The sequence below is a fragment of the Peromyscus maniculatus genome, chromosome 14, assembly GCF_049852395.1.
Source record: "Peromyscus maniculatus bairdii isolate BWxNUB_F1_BW_parent chromosome 14, HU_Pman_BW_mat_3.1, whole genome shotgun sequence".
Taxonomy (NCBI): Eukaryota; Metazoa; Chordata; class Mammalia; order Rodentia; family Cricetidae; genus Peromyscus; species Peromyscus maniculatus.
The window spans coordinates 89,448,131-89,464,796 of NC_134865.1; the positions used below are offsets into that span (position 1 = coordinate 89,448,131).

The 16,666-nt window shown below is 42.0% G+C and overlaps 1 protein-coding gene across 2 annotated transcripts in view; it reads left to right on the forward strand.

Annotated features, from left to right (window-relative positions):
• The window catches only part of Rapgef5 (Rap guanine nucleotide exchange factor 5), a 237,618-nt gene that overhangs the window by 35,989 nt on the left and 184,963 nt on the right, over positions 1-16,666 (forward strand). For both annotated transcript variants that reach the window (XM_076551566.1, XM_076551568.1), the window contains exons 2-5: positions 5,115-5,165; positions 7,169-7,275; positions 13,024-13,145; positions 14,524-14,692. In XM_076551566.1, coding sequence (XP_076407681.1) covers positions 5,115-5,165; positions 7,169-7,275; positions 13,024-13,145; positions 14,524-14,692 — 449 coding nt within the window. The remainder of the gene's footprint in view (positions 1-5,114; positions 5,166-7,168; positions 7,276-13,023; positions 13,146-14,523; positions 14,693-16,666) is intronic.

The window sequence follows — 16,666 nt, forward strand, 5'->3', positions numbered from 1 at the left end:
CCGGTAACTTGTTACTTGATCTCCAGATTTCGGTTTTCTGTGATCACATTAACTAGGGATGCACACTCTGGTGGGAAAAGCTATTCTGTTGTTTGTGAACATGGCCAAAAATGAAGACATTTTCTCAAAGCTCGAATAAATTCAAGTTGCTGAAGCTTTGGGTTTTGTTTCTGCTGCATCTACTGTAGTTTTCCCTGATCGTCTCAAGTAGGCAAGATTATGAACGGCTTGTGATTCTTAGCAGAACCCACTTCACTTTTCAGCTTTAGCATGTAAGTAGGGAAACATGTTTGTACTCGAATGGAGTCCTTTGGTAACGGGAGGTCAAAACGATGTTTATGCCATTAAGAGGGTATAGCTTCCCGAAGGTATGCGGGCTCTGTGCTCTCTGCAGACATGGGGAGACTGCCTTGGGCTATGTCTAGTGTGGGGTTTACAGAAAGCACATACTCTGCGAGCAGATGCTTCCATTAACTCGCTATTGTGAAGTCATGTTCGGATCTCAGTGCTATTGGCAAGTGGCTTGCCCCCTGCCTTCCTTGGGGTGTGTGACAAGGTGATGTTTGAGGAAAAGTTTCAGATAGTCATGAAGTCACTTATTTATTTTTATTTCTTTATTTTAAATTATGTGTGTAGAAATGCATACATGTGGTTGCAGGTGTTTCTGGAGTCCCCAAGAAGGCACCAGAGACCCTGGAGCTGGAGTTGCAGGTGTTTGTGAACCTGGGAACTGAGCCAGGATTCTCTGGAAGAGCAGCAAATGCTCTGAATCATTGAGCTGTCTTCTTAGTACCAAGTCATTTATTTCTTACAGTTTTATTCAAACCTGGCCACACATTAGAACTAACTTGGGGGGGGGTGGCACACATAGACCTCACTCCTTGAGATTCTAATTCAGTATGCTCGGCATGGAACCATGGTATTTCCCCAAGGACTTCTGTGCCATCCTGGCTTGGGACCCGCTGCATCTAGCAGGTATTATTTGCAAGCCCCCTTCCTCAGCACTGGAGAGTGAACCCAGGACCTGCATGCTAGGCAAATCCTCTACCTCTCAGCGACATCTCCCTGCTCCTTAGTTGACTTCTTGCTGCATTCGCTGAGGAGGTATAAGCAGTGTTTAAAATATTTAATTTCTCTGGGTTCATTTAAAGAACTATTTTCTATGATTCATTAAAATAAAAAGGAGGGGGCTAGAGAGACCAATCAGAGGTTAAGAGCACTGGTTGCCCTTCCAGAGGTTCTGAGTTCAATTCCCAGCAACCACATGGTGGCTCACAACCATCTCTTGTGGGATCTGATGCCACCTTCTGGCATTACATGCAGACAGAGGGCTCATATACATAAAATAAATAAATAAAAGGAAGAAAAAGTTTTAATTAAAGTCCATTTTCATTCATGTTGTTAGTCTGTCTGAGATGCATCAGTGCATCAATAGTAAGTAATTCCTGGCAGTTAGGAATAAGCAGGAAAAGGAATCTTTTCTGTTCATTGTATTCATGAGATAACAATGGTTAAAAGCCTTTTAAAAAAAGGACACTGGGTGGTACACTCCTGTAATCCCAGCACTTGGGAGGCCACAGCAGAAGAATCATGAGTTTGAGGTTGATCTGTCAACAGCCCACATCCAAACCAACCACAGAAAGATAGAGTAGCCACCCGAGATTATAGAACAAACTGAAGGGAAAACCAGGACCAAGGAAGAGAATTCAAGGGTTTAAAGTTTATAGCTTATGTTGTTAGACCCAAAGTTAACCTGTAAGCCCCACCTGCCCAAAGACCAGGCAACTCCCTGGGATTCTGGGAGTTGGAGTTCTTAGAAACTAACAACAAAGCCTCTTGGAAAAGTATGCTGGCTTATGGGTTTTGTCCATATAAGTCCCACCAACACATGTCTCCAGGCCACTTACCTGGAAAGTTTCCAGGTGATGGTCCTGACCAAATTCCATTTTGGTCAGTATTTAAAATTTTTATTAAAAGCTTGCTTAAATTCAGCTAAAATGGTGGAACTGGTTTTTCTGGCAAATTTCAGGACAGACAGTGTCTTCTGGTAAAGAAGTTGTATAAGTCAGGAAGGTTTCTTGTTCTTGGGTTTGTTTCTGGAAGTTTTCACAGTGTCTCACAAGGAACATAGTAAGTCCTTCATGAATGTGAATTGAATAGAAGGAAGCTGCCATATATGTCAAGAGATGAAGTGTGGAACCCGAGTGAAGAAGTGATACTTGAAAGTTGGGATAATAACAGCTAAGTCATAGTTTAGGGACACAATGGTAAAATGGAGGACATCGTTTTCAAGAGTATTCTTGTAGATGCTGGAGGGCGGTCCTCGAGGACTTAACTGTATGGTGGTCCTCACATACAATGAAGAAGCAGGTCTCTCCTGGATTCCTTAAACATGAGGTGGTGAGGGAATAATCCTCATGTTCTTTTTACCTTGTCTTTGTAACTTGTTACTTCTGGTCAGCACTGAACCCCAACAGGAAGTAGTCTCTACAAGAGCAGTTAGGAAAGTTATTTTAAGCTTAACAGGTCAGTACTTCACCGAGATCCACAAAGAGCTCCGTGCACTGCTATCCCAGGTGTTAATGAAACATAGTTCCCCTGGGCCTAGCTAAGAGACAGCATCGCAGGAGGTTCTGACAGTAGGATTGTGTTCTGTGAAAGACAAGTCTTATTATGTCGCTTGCCATTCCCCAGGGACTAGCAGCTTATCCAACACCCTTATCTTTTCAGCATTGAAGAGTCCCATCACGTTACCTGCTCCCCTTACCTGCCTTTAGAAAGGGGCCGTGGGGGAGGGTGGTTCTGTTTAGCTGGATTGTGTGGCTGTAACCCTGAAGGCTGCCTGGTGTAGGGTGGCAGAGGAGAGAAAGGCAAGTGATTTGTTTTCTTTGTGAAAATATTCCTGCCCGGTTTTTCAGAAATTGTTTTTTTACTTAAGGAAGGCTTTTTTCTTGTATTAGCTCATGTGAAGGATTTGTTTTTTCAACTGATTGAAACAGTTCAATGACTGCATGAAGATTGTCAGCTTTGGTCTGCCACAATGAGTTTTTAAAAATTCTCCTTGTTCAGGATAAAAAAATAACTTCTCATGACAACTCATCATCCTAGGAAAAATCTGGTGTGTATGTAAGTTTTAAATTATTCAATATTTCAATAATTGAAGATACTATGTAGACTCAGATGATAGAATGTCTGGGGAGGGCCCCATGAGAGTGTGCATAGACAAGGCCAGCGTGGCAGGCATCAAAACTTCCTTTTTCTTAGCAAGTTGCAAATCTTTAGCAGAGTATTTATTAGCATTTCTGGATAAAGAGTCAATACTTTTATTTGTTTAATCCAAGGATAATTTGTGTGGGGGCTTTCCTACTCTACCATAGGAAAGAGTGAGAACAGGCATTTTCTTTTTAGGTCAAAATTTGGTAGAAGGTTCACATCCACAAGGTGATGACTAGCAGGGAGTGTTGGGTAAACACAGTACTTAGTTATTCTGAGACATGGAGGTGGTGGGCTGAAAACTGGGCTTTCTAAAGCATCAAATCTCAGAGCCCAGGTGTAAAGAGCTTTTAAACACGGGTTGGGAGCTCAGTAAATGTTAGTTTCTCTGTTATTCCTGAACCACAGTGGGACATGATAATCATTCTTCATTGTGCTGAAGCATGTGTGGGTGACAGTGCTGTTTGCTAGATTGTTAGGTGGGAGAAAATTAGTTCCTACTGTTGAAACCATTCAGCAAATACTTAGTGGCTATGTGATATATAAAGAGCTAAATAAATGAATGGAAAACAAACATCTTTATGTAACGTTGTATGCTAGGTGCCATGAAATCAAAGCACCATAAGGAATGCCTTATGTACCCACGATGCGAGGCACCCAAGTTCTGCAGTGTGAATGGCACCAGAACAAAGATCTCCAAAGAGTATCAACCCCCGTTCCCAGGTGGAGCTTCACACAGCAGATAACTATCCAGTCAATGCCCATATCACTCCGAACACACAGGATCTCATCTGGTCTTAGAAGCTAAGCAGAGTCAGGCTTGGTTAGCAGTTGTGTGGGAAGAGTGCAGACTTGGACTCTGAGGTCCCGTGGGTCCATCATGGAAGACAATGGATTTGAACAGAAAATAGTATGAGTAGGTAGTTGCTCTGATATATATGTGTATCTATCTTTGTGGGTGGGTGTACTTTTGTGTGCCTGTGTGCAAACATGTATGTGGAGGTTAGAAGACAGCGTTTGGCGTCATTCTCAGGTGTTAACCACTTTGATTTTTGAGACACGGTCTCTCACCAGCCTGTAGCTTGCCAAGTAGACTAAGTCAGCTGGCCAGTGAGTCTCAAGGATCCACCTGTCTTCACCTTCCTGGTTCTGGGATTGCAAGGTCATGCCACCATGCCCATTTTTTTCTTTAAACATGGGTTATGGGAATCAAATGCAGGCCACATGCTTGCAAGACAAGGACTTTATGGAGTGATCTGTCTCTCTAGTGCCCCGACGCTTAGATCCTCCAAATTCTTTTCTTTATTTTTGTCAGTTTCATGCATGTATACATCATATTATGAACATAATATCTTAGTGAGAAAATCCTTGTGAGGCTGAAGAGAGATAACACACGAAGTGTGAAGAGGCAGAGAGGGGGTGAGGGTTGAGTTGACCCCAGTGACTCACTTTCAGAGGGAGGACATGATTTGGGGAGATTTGTCTGCTGAAGTTTGAAGGACGGTTTTGGGGGAGAGGGTGGAACTGAAGGGCAGGAAGGTCACCTGAGAGGGGAAGCAGCCCTTGAGGTGGAAGTGAGAGGGCTGAATGGGAGTGGTTCAGGAGAAATGGAATCCCAGTCTCATCCGGAGTGAATTGAGGGGGCTGAAGCCACCGCTTTCTGCCTTACTGCTGCGGCTTGTACTCTCTGAGGCAGGAGCCTGATTGGTGTGACAGTGACCAGGTGCTCTGAGGAGAGCATGCGGAGTCTAATCCTGTGTGACCTGTGACGTGAGGTTTATTAAATTAATCTTTTAGTGCGGACGCTTCCTAGACCTGACATTTGCATGTGCTTTGCTTTTTTTTAGTTTAGAGTATGTTTGAGTCTAATTTCCCTCTTTTTTTTTTTTCTTTTAAAATAGACTCTCTCAAGAAGAATCTCCAATCCGTACCTTGAACACACTCCTTCCCAGGTATGAAGTGTGTCTCCTTCCTTCTGTATTTTTGTGATGGTTCGCAGACACTCCAAAGTGGAGAACTTTGCGTTATAGCTGTCTGGCCTCCCGGAGTTTTGCAGGGATTATGCACTCATCACACCGTCTTCCCCACCAGGGAAGACCGGTGAGGAAGTTGTGATTCCATGATCATTGCCGTGACTCATGATGCTCGTGACATGAGAAATAACTGTTTTCCACGTGCTTTGCAATAAGCTATCAATGTGATGGAGTAAATATGCATCCTTCAGTTTTTGTATTGATGGGAACACCAGAGTTTACAAACAGTATACACTGAACACAGATCTTCAGTAAGAGGAGATGTCTGTGTAGTTACCTCTAAGGGCATTGACCTGTGTGCTCACTGATGGGGCATGTTTATTGTGTTGTACTTCCCCATTCTTCAGAACAGGAGACCGAAGGCAAGAACCTTTCCTGCCTTGCTCTTCACTGTGTTGCACACCTGGAACAGAACATGTGCTTGTCAGCTACTCATTAAATGCTTCACGAATGACTTATTGAGTGAACCTTGTAGATGTCAGGACTAGTTAAGCATCAGCTGACTCATGCCTCTGCCTCAGTAACTTTCTGTCATGTAGCTTGTTCAAGATTTGACTTTTAAAAACATGCCAATGGGGAATGATTTCTGGCCCTCTTCTTTTCTCATCAGATTGCATTCAAGTGATGATATTGGGAGGATTAAGTGTGAACACTTACTTTCTAGCACATCATAACCAATATATTATCAGTTTGTTTGCTTTAAAAAGAGATAATATAAAATATTTGTAGGTAAAGAAATAGTTACTAAGAGGGCCTGAGGTATAGTGCACTTATAGCACACTTGCCTTGCTTCACAAGGCCGTGAGTTCAAACCCAGCACAGCCAGAAAAAGGAGTTCCCCAAAAAGCAAATAGGGCTGGAGAGATGGCTCAGCAAGTAAGAGCACTGACCGTTCTTCCAAAAAACTCAGGTTCGATTCCTGGCATCCACATGGTGGCTCACAACCATCTGTAACTCCAGTTCTTCTGACTTCCAGAAGCATCCGGCCCACACATGTACAGCACACATACAAACATAAATGTATGCAGGGAAAAATGCTCATACACATAAAAAGGAATCTGTAGGTCAATAAATTTCACAATATGAAAAGGGGAAACAAATGGAAAGCTGTAAGCATAAAGCAGTGTTCAATGATTTTCATGATCATTAACCTTGTGAAGTTAGCTAATTGCATTTTGCCTCCTTGGCTTGTGAAACAGCCTTGTATAGAAGAAAGTGCAGTTGGAGAAAAGGAGGTAGTTTTAAAAATAGGGCCCAGAGCCCTCCAAGAGGCTCCTTCCCTTCTCTCCAGGGACCAGAGACTCGGATGGAGGAATGAGAAGATTAAGGGAAGAAGTTAAATGAAATCTCTTTCTGAAAGATAGAATTGTGAAGTACTGCAGATGAAATCAGAACATTTGGAATTAGCTGTTGAACTCTGCAGTTGAGTGATGCTTTGGGGAAAGCAGCCTGCTGGGGCATTGCATGCTGCTTTAAGTTATGCACTGAGTGGGGACATACCTTCCGGGGGCTTTTATGTGCGTGGCTCATCAATATGGCCAAGTCAGTAGATTAAATGATTTGCTTGTGATTAATCTACACAGATCAAATGACTCCAGTTTGTTGCAGTGACTGGAACACTATTTTCAAAATGTGGATATCTTACACCGAAAACTTCGTGTTTTAAGACAACATTGCTTATGATTATAGTTAAGAAAAGTCCTTTACATTTGGAAAATAGTTATTATAGTTTAATAGCGTAAGTGGACCAGCAGCTAAAATAAAATAAGGTAATTATAGGCCTGTAGTTTCATAGGCTAAAATGTGTCTGAAGCTTAGGGAATTAGTCATGATTCTTTATATATATAGCATGCTATTGGGAGCTCACAGACTGTCACATTATTGTTCCACATTTACAATGATTGTTTGTCTTTTCTGCTTAGATTTATGGAGAGAATTCTTCTTGCGCAGGCAGAGCGTTAAGGAACATTATCATCGTTCAAGCAGCTGACCTGGTAAAGGACAGAGTGAACCTCAAGGGGTTTTACAGGTAACACAATTTCTTAACACCTTGTCAAAAGTTCTCCTTGAGGGAAGAAAATCCAGCCAGCCTAATTGTAACCTTGAGCGTAGAGTGTTAGGCTGTCTCAGTATTAGCAGTTGAGGGACAGATGTGTTCTGTCTGCTGCGGATCCTAAGGGTGTTTACTTATGGTCATGTTTAGGTTTCTGGGTCTGAAAGGATGTAAAATTCTAATTATAAGAGTTGCCTCTTTTTTCATTCTCCTGAGATGTGGGTTCATGATACACTGGGTACTTCAAGAAACATAGGCCACTCCACACTGGAGACATTGTCAAGTCTCTGGAAAGGCTCAGGCTCATAGGCAGAGAGAGAGAGAGAGAGAGAGAGAGAGAGAGAGAGAGAGAGAGAGAGAGAGAGAGAGAGAGAGAGAGAGAGAGAGAGAGAGAGAGAGAGAGCTGTTCAAATCCTCCAAGTGAGAATGAGCTACACCCCACGCTGCAGCACGGAGTGGCAAGAGGCAATTTGTCTCCCTGGGCCAGTGAGTAAGGGCAGTGGTGTAAACAGTAAGGGCAGGCCAGTCTTAATAAACGGCTGGACCTCCAGTGAGGTCAGTTGGGACACGTTTCATTCTTGTGGAATATTAAAACAAAAGAATATACTATTACCTTTTTATTTTGCTACATGAAGATGGGATAACACTGAATAATACCGAAAGAAAATCATAAAAGTAAAACCAAGAGAAAAAAACCACCACTTAGTGTCACTTTCCTTAAAAAGATGACATTGACATAACAGAACAGGGACAGCCGTCAGGTATCACAATGAAGAGGATGTGTTCTCACAATGAAGGATGCTCCTCTAAGTCATAGAAGTGTAACTTACAAAGGAGGAGGATGTGTTCTCACAATGAAGGATGCTCCTCTAAGTCATAGAAGTGTAACTTACAAAGGAGGAGGATGTGTTCTCACAATGAAGGCTGATGCTCCTCTAAGTCATAGAAGTGTAATTTACAAACAATCATTTTACCCTCCCTGTTGTTTTCATCGGCTGCAGGAAACAGGTGTTTCCATTGGAAACATTTCACCATGGTCCAGATCCTGGGAATAGTGAATCCCAGGTATCTGGACTAAAAAGACTCTTGTTTGAGGTACAATTTATAAAAAAAAAAAAAAAAAGAAAGAAAGAAAGAAAGAAAGAAAGAAAGAAAGAAAGAAAGAAAGAAAGAAAGAAAGAAAGAAAGAAAGAAAGAAAGAGGCACAGATCTTACGTGTATGGCTTAATACATTTTTATTTATACACCTGTGCAGTCATTAATCTGTGTACCTATTATTAAGATACAGAGGATGTTTACATTTTAGAAAGTTCCCTCATGCTTCTTAACAGTAACCAGTTTCTGAAAAAAACAAAACAAAACAAAAACAAAAACAAAGTCTTAATGTTTTATTAGCAATTATCAATTATGCCTGATGGGATTCATACTTGTACACAATGAATGTCACTCATAGTCACCTCCACCCCTGCTGCTGTCATGTCCCAGCTCACACTCTTGTTGGTCTCTTCCTGTCTCCCATGGGCCTCCCTTCTACTGTCATGTCTCTTTTGGAAGTGGGGGTGGTGGGGGGCAGAGACTTTCATTAGGGTTATTTGCATGGGTGTAGTGGAAGTTTGTTTCCAGGAGTAGGGGTACTTTACCAGTACCTCACAACACTGAAGGAAATGACCCCTTTCTTTAGCAACTTTTAGCAATGATAAATCCCCAGGAAGGGGTGCGACCCTACCAGTCCTCCCCTTTCTATGACAAGGTGTTGAGAAGCGCAGTCTTGTGAAGAACTTGAGCTGCTGTGAGTTCAGTAGCACAACAGGCAGCTTAAAGAAGAAAGAGTCCGTGATGGTTTATTGTAGCCGGGGCGGGGGTGGGGTGGGTGTGGGTGGGGGAGAGTCCACGATGGCAAAGGGGGTAGGGGCGGGTAGCAGCAGGTGGATGAGGCAGGAAGCTGAGAGATCACATCTTCAACCACAAGCATGAAGCAGAGAATGAACTGGAAGTGAGGCTGGACTGTCAACTCTCAAAGCCTGTTCTCACCAATGCTTTCCTCCAGCAGGGCTTCGCCTTCTAGAGTTTCTTTCACTTTCCAAACAGTGCCCTCCCCCCACACCCAGTGTTCAAATACATGAGCCTACAAGGGACATTTCTCATTCAAACCTCCGAATCCAGCCACACACACACAAATTAAAATTAAAAACAAAAGTAAATGACATCAAGTATAGTCACATCTGACTCTTTTTAAAACTAACGTATTGTATACGTAAGTCTTCATGTCTAGTTGTAAGCAAGCTCAAAGAATTTATGTCAATCACAGAAGGCTCTGCTGAAGTCCGTGATCTCTGTGGGCATTGATTGAAATGGAGATGTACCCTCCTCAGGTCCAAGGAAAAATGAGCCATCCAATTTAGAGCATATTTAGGATTTTATAGGAGCACAGTGGGGCGGAAGTATGTATTTTGTTGTGATGGGAAAGGAGCTACTTTTCTGTTATAGTCTAAGGACTGATTCATGTTGTAGGATTAAAGATAAAATGCTAATATGGCTGCCTAGGATGTGTGGTGGTAATCTAATTATACTGAAATATGATTTTGATTGTATGTTAATAAATAAAGTTGTCCGGGGGTCAGAGCTATTAGAGCCAAAATCTCACCCTTCCGCCTGCGGTGTCCCAGCTTCCCGAATGAGGGCTCCTTTTCCTGTCTGTTAGTCTATTTAAAGAGACAGAACAAGCCACAGCTATCTCACCTCACCAGTTCCTCAGCTGGTCTTGTTTCCTCAGATTGGAAGCTTCTGTGTCCTCATCCCAATAGCTCTCAGCTGAACTGTGTTGCTCCAAAGCCTGAAAGCTTAACCAGCCAAATGCTTCTAGTTTCTGGTCCTCACGCCTTATATATCTTTTTGCTTTCTACCACCACTCCCTGGGATTAAAGGCTGGCTTTCTGGGATTAAAGGCGTGTGCCACCACCGCCACACTCTTGCTATGGCTCTAATAGCTCTGACCCCCGGACAACTTTATTTATTAACATACAATCAAAATCATATTTCAGTATAATTAGATTACCACCACAAGGATGGATCATTTCAATTTGTCTGGTGGTCAGCTGAGGTAATGTGTTCCCATATGCCATATGAGGATCCACGGTGAAAGCTTTGGAAAGTTCCTATTCAGTTTTTACTATAGAAAAAGCATGTTGGTTGCCGAGACCTTATTTCTTTTTATGTAGATGAATCACTAAATACCACCACCCTATTTATGTTTTAAAGTTTAATATCAGTGTTGCCACAGATTGGTTGCAAACCATAGTGGGAAGAGAGGAAGGGGTCAAGAGATAACAAATTTCCACCCCAGAGATGGGTGAAATTCAGCTGTACACAGGATCACATGGGTCTGTAGCTCGTCACCTCCATATGGCAGTTCTGCTACCTGGTATCACGGCTCTGGTTAGATCTGCATGTACCCTCACAGCTTCTGGATAGAGTACAAGGCTGAAAATACACCACAGCTAGGAGCTGCTGGCAGTGTTTAGATCACTCTGCTCCTGTAGTCTCAGCTCTCATCCTTCCTGCTCTCCTCTGCCCTGTAGATTTAGGTTTTTAACTGGATTGTTGTAGACCTGGTCAATAAGTCAGGGGATTAGGAATTAAATGCATGACAGCTTATCTCATTTTATTTGCTTTAAAGATATTAAGGATAGAGTTTCTCGTTGTCCCTAATGTTTTTCCTGGTCAGATGGATGATAGGAACAGTTTAAAACATAGTGATGAGATTTAGAGAGGGGCAGGAAGGGACCACATGGAATTAAAACAGTAACTTGTTGGGGAGTGGTACCCAGTTTTTCATTAAGGTTGTCATGGCAGTTCTGTGTTTTAGCATATTGGTCCCAAGCTTGTGCCTCAAGCAGGGTGAATCCTTCCCAAGTAGAAAGGGCAGCCAGGGAATCTGGGATTTGTGGTCACCAGCAACACCTAAGGGGTCTGATAGGAGTGGGCATCTCAGTTTCCATGTGGCTTTGATGTATCAGAATCCACAGTGGACAGCATCTGTGCCCTTCTTCCCTGGAACTGCTGAGCACAGTGTTGTTGAAAAGGCCTGGACTAGGAAACTTCTTCATGGCCACCTGTGCTCAGATAGGCACAGCTACCACTTAGCTACATGGTCCAATGTAGAGGTTTGCTTCGTTGAGCAAATGTTGTATTGTGGGCTTCTGTGTTCCAAGCAGACACCCCGAGAAGGCTGATGAGCCTCTGTGTTTTGAAAATGTGAAATAAAAAAGATGACACAGTATTTAACCCACGGACAAAAGTGCTTTCAAAAGCCGAAGGTGCTGACTAATTGAAAGAAGCATTGAGAAATGAGTTAGTTAACACCTCGATCCCTTATCATGAAAATTGTCCTGTAGAATTAGGTTTAGTATTGACCATTTGGTCTAATTGCTTGTTTTCTTGCCACCTGTGTTCTCATTTAAAAGAATCCGTATATCTGAATGCTTATTTTTCTATCGTTTTAATGGTATCCTGCTACTGAACATGTCTGGAATTGGCTTCATTGCCTTGGAGTATCTTTCAAGTAGTGACACTTTACCAAAAATCAAAATGCTTTAACAAAAGCTGGGTTATTTAATCCAGTAGCTCAGTGGAAGTGCAGCACTTCATGGCAAGTCTTATCTGTGTCAGTCACAAGAGCTAGCAAACACATTTCTGTAGTTTAGCAATACAAGACAACGCTACCTTCTCACCCCTTAGAAGTGTCTGTAGAATAAGGGTCAACAGTGTATGACACAGTCCCTCCTCCCTCTTCTTTCTCTCTGTCTTCTTTCTTCTTTTCTTACAACACTCTAATGGCCTTTTTGCATGAGAAAAAGAAAAATTCAGACACCTCTGCAAATGAAAACCTGTATTTCAGAAAGTTTTCTTCTGTCTTCCTGAGGCCCATACAAACTGAAAAGCTGGCTTGATGATACTGCTTGTCGTAGTCTGTGGGATTTGGTGCAGTGTTTCAAATCTGCTTACAGAGATGAATGTGTGTGGTTAGTGGAATCCAGCACACACATCTGGCTTCCTGGTTTTATGATCTAGGCTGCTTAATGAGGTTGCTTTGGTTATATTAAAACGATTAACAGTCAAGTTTATTGTTCTTTGAAATAAGTTTAGGGGTTTGGTCTTCAAAGGAAAGTGAACAAAACTCTGTACTGCAAACTATGGTCCAGTTTTGTTGAACATTTGTGGAATTATTTTGTTACTGAAGGAGCAGGCAACAATCTATAAATGTATGAGTGAAAATTCATCATCACTGATTTGATGTCCAATATTGAGACAGAAGTATTACCTTTACAAAAAGAGCTGCTTAATTTTATTTCTTCATTTGTTCAAACAAGCATGTTTTAAGAACTTAGTATGTGCTGTGAACTCTTCTAATTTCTGGGGATTAGTAAGGTACACAGATTGTCTCAGTATCTAAAAATCATATTCTAGATTAGTGGGAGTAGATATTCATATAGAAAGATACACAATTACTTTATGTCAGGTAGCTTAAAATGTGTAAGCAAATTTTGTTCTTAATCCCAAGGAAGTAATACATAAACATTTACTGGAAGATGAGTAAGAGACAATGTCTTTTTGTTTTTTCCTGGTTTGCTTATTTGAAAACAAGAGCTCATGAAATGAATGGAATCAAGTATTAATTTTTTATCTTCAATATTTCTCATTGCTTATGGCTTTGTTTTGGTCCAGGAGAAGCTGCGTGGGGTCAGAGTTGGTCGACTGGCTTCTAGAACACTGTCCTTTTGTCCAGTGTAGATCTATGGCCATTGGGGTCTGGCAGCTCCTACTGGATATGGGAATTATGTCATCAGGTTAGTGTTCCATACTTTGAAGACACAATCACTGCTTTGTTAAACTGCTAGACTGAAACATACTTGCTCTTCAAGAGAATGTTATATTCTGGATGGAAATTGTTTTTGAAGGTAAATGTTTACATTTCTTATTTTCTGGATGAAAATGGCAGGTCATTTTTGGTTCGTTCGTTTTTGCTACACCTTCTGTGAAAATAGTTGGGCACTTGTTGATTGTAGACTTAAGCCTGTAGAAGGCGTTGCCTTCCTCTCTCTTGTCAGCTCTGCTCATAAACTTCTTTTGTCAGTGATATCTTTTGTTGCTTCAGGTGAACGGTTTATCGTGCTGTATATAATCCGAAACTGATTTATGAGTGTGTGTGTGTGTGTGTGTGTGTGTGTGTGTGTGCCATTTTAATTGAGTAATCACAAACACTTAGATATGTGAACTGTGAAGATTAGTTGTTCAAATGGGAGAGAAAATGATATTTAAGTGGCAGCTAAAATAGATGACAATCTCTTTTTTCTTAGTTGAACCCAGAGAATTGAAGGGGTAGAAGCCAAGCAATTTGTTCTTTATTTATTCGGTCTCTCAGGTGCTAGTTGGTACTGAGAAGCCCTTCTTTCTATGGATGATAAATGTTAAGGACAACTCCTGGTGTCGTTGTGAAAGAATGGTACAGATGGAGACATGTTTGTAATCTTCTTAGTAACACCTAGCCCCTAATACTCTTATTCGGAAAGTCAGTTAACTGTTTGTGAGGAGTGGAGCTGTTATTAGCTCATTGGCTAGCATCAGGCCTCTGGTTGGTGACACATTTTGTATAAATGCTGTTTGGAACCATCTCTAACTTCCAATTCCTTTAAAACAGGGTTTCCCAGCATTAACAGTGTTGACATTTTGAGTGAGGCAATTCTTTGTTGTGGGAAGACTGTCCTGTACAGACATGACTTGTGGCAGCATCCATTTCTGTTTCCTTCTAGATGCCAGGAGCACATCCTTTCTACTAAAAATGTCTCTAAACATCACCAAGTGCCCCCTGAAGCAGGGGCGCAGTCATACCCAGTTGAGAGCCTCCAGTTTTGCTAACCGAAACTTGCTGTCATGCTGTGATTGTGTGGCATTTCTTGCCACCCTCTTTGAGTTGATATTGATTTGACCAGCACTTGTCTGTGAAGCAGAAAACGTGTAAACTATAAGTGAATATACTGGCCAAAGTTTAAGAAGTGAATTTGACTAGCCAATGTGTCCTTTCGTTTTATTGAGAGTGTAAGCATGAATGAAGTTCAAACGCATGTTATCTTACCTTTGGTTTCTCCCTAGTCATTGAACTGTTCTCTTTATTATTTGAATTATGACTCTAAAACATTAACATTTTTGTTTGTTTGCCTCAAACAGTGGACCAACATCTGTACTTTCAAGATAATTACGTTTTCTACCAATTTTCTTCGGATGAATGTAGCTACTTGTACTGTGAATTTGAAAGAGAAGAGGAATGGCAAAATGGAGTGAGGCTTCTGCTGCAGCTTGTGCATCTCATTCCTGCTCGAGCTGGCATCTGTGACCTGTGAGTAGGTGCTTCTGGGTACCACTGTCAACTCTTCTTTCTTAGAGGATAAGTCCTATGTCCTGGGACTGTGCTCTGCTCCTTCACGTCACTGTCTTGTTTGAGTGGTAGGAATACTATTACTAAGTTCAGAAAGGTAGGATGCATTGTTGAAGATTCATCCTAGCTCCTCCATGGCTCCATTGCTATTCTGATCTCCGGCATGCCTGCTCCACCAGCTGCGCCATGATGCTTCTAATTCGCTACTAAATGAGTAGATGATCTAAATTAGGTATAAACATATGATTGGGCTGAAGTTGAATGGTATAATAACTCACATCTTATCCACCATCCAAGTCGTGACTGCGCTAAGAAGGGGCTCAATAGACATCTCTGAAAATAATCTAGAGGCAACGTTTGGCAAATTAAGACATGTGAATCATTATCACATGAAGATAGTGAATCACTGTATGGTTAAAATAATTAGAAGCAGCTTCCTTGAGTCGTGATGTGGGGATTGTGACATGCCTTGTGTGTCTTTGGCAATAGTGACAAGCTTATTTCAGAAAGGAGCTGCAGATTGAAATGCCAGTTGAATCACTCATAGCTGTAGAACTCTTCAAGGATCAGAAGTCCGTCCCGTATTGTTGACTCCTCTCGCTTTTTGATATTAGTAAGGCAAGTAGAACTGACCTTACTTCTCAGATGAGAATATAGCTTTCAGGAGATGCATTCCTCTGGTCATATCAGACATAACTTACTTTTATTAGCTAAAAAGTGACACTACTGAGTACTTAATTCAGACTTTTAGCAAAGGGAAATCTTACATTAGCAATACATTTCTGATAGATAGAAAAGTTGAGTGTCAGGAATATGCTTCACATCAGGTACTGCACTAAACAAATTTCAGAAAGATTCTTTAAGGCGGGCCCTGTTAATTTCCATTTATAAGTGAGGAAACTGAGTCACAGAGTTCAAGTAATCTGGCCAGGGTCACATAAACGGGGGGTGGGGAGGTATAGTTTTAGTGTTTGACTTTACATCTGTCTACCTTTATCACCTCGGCTTTCTGCGCCTGCTGCAATGTGTTCTCAAAAGTTAGGGGATAAGCCGGGTGGTGGTGGCGGCGGCGGCGGCGGCGGCGGCGGCGGCGGCGGCGGCGGCGGCGGCGGCAGCGGCGGCGGCGGTGCACGCCTTTAATCCCAGCACTCGGGAGGCAGAGCCAGGCGGATCGCTGTTGAGTTCCAGGCCAACCTGGGCTACCAAGTGAGCTCCAGGAAAGGCGCAAAACTACGCAGAGAAACCCTGTCTCGAAAAACCACACACACAAAAAAAAAAAAAAAAAAAAAAAAAAAAAAGTTAGGGGATAATCCTCGCATCCCTTCTGAGAACTGTAAGCACAAGTTATGGCATTGTCAGACTGAATTGTGAAGTGATCAAGGGTTTGTCACCACCACTGTTGGTGGAGGACCTCGCAACAGTAGAATAAATGCCAGTGTCACTGCATTAGCATGGCATGGAATATTCTTTATTGTGATGTGTTCATCGTAGAGGTCTGACAGATCTAAGGGAGGTCAAGGCACATGTCAGTGAACTCCTAGGAGCTCTCTAAGAAGAAGGGAGAGGCTTTTTAGTCAGACACAGTCATGATGACTGACGTTAACTCTGAATGAAGGACTGCCCTTCTCTTACAGCTTTCTTCTACCATTTCCTGTCTTGTGTACATGATGGAGGTATGAATCCCCCCCCACACACACACATTCAGATTATGTGGGGCAGGAGGGTAGTGAATAATATTCCAAGTTGTCATGGTTTAACTGGACCCCCCCAATACACACACACCTCCCTAGATAACAAATTGGAATTCCGGTTGGTGAAATAGCCTTATGATGTGTAAATCCTAAACTGCTCTAATTCCTAAAAGTGACAGTTATTTTAAAAATTCAAGCCCTGATATCAATTTCAGATTGATCACAATCTTTTGTCACATTGATT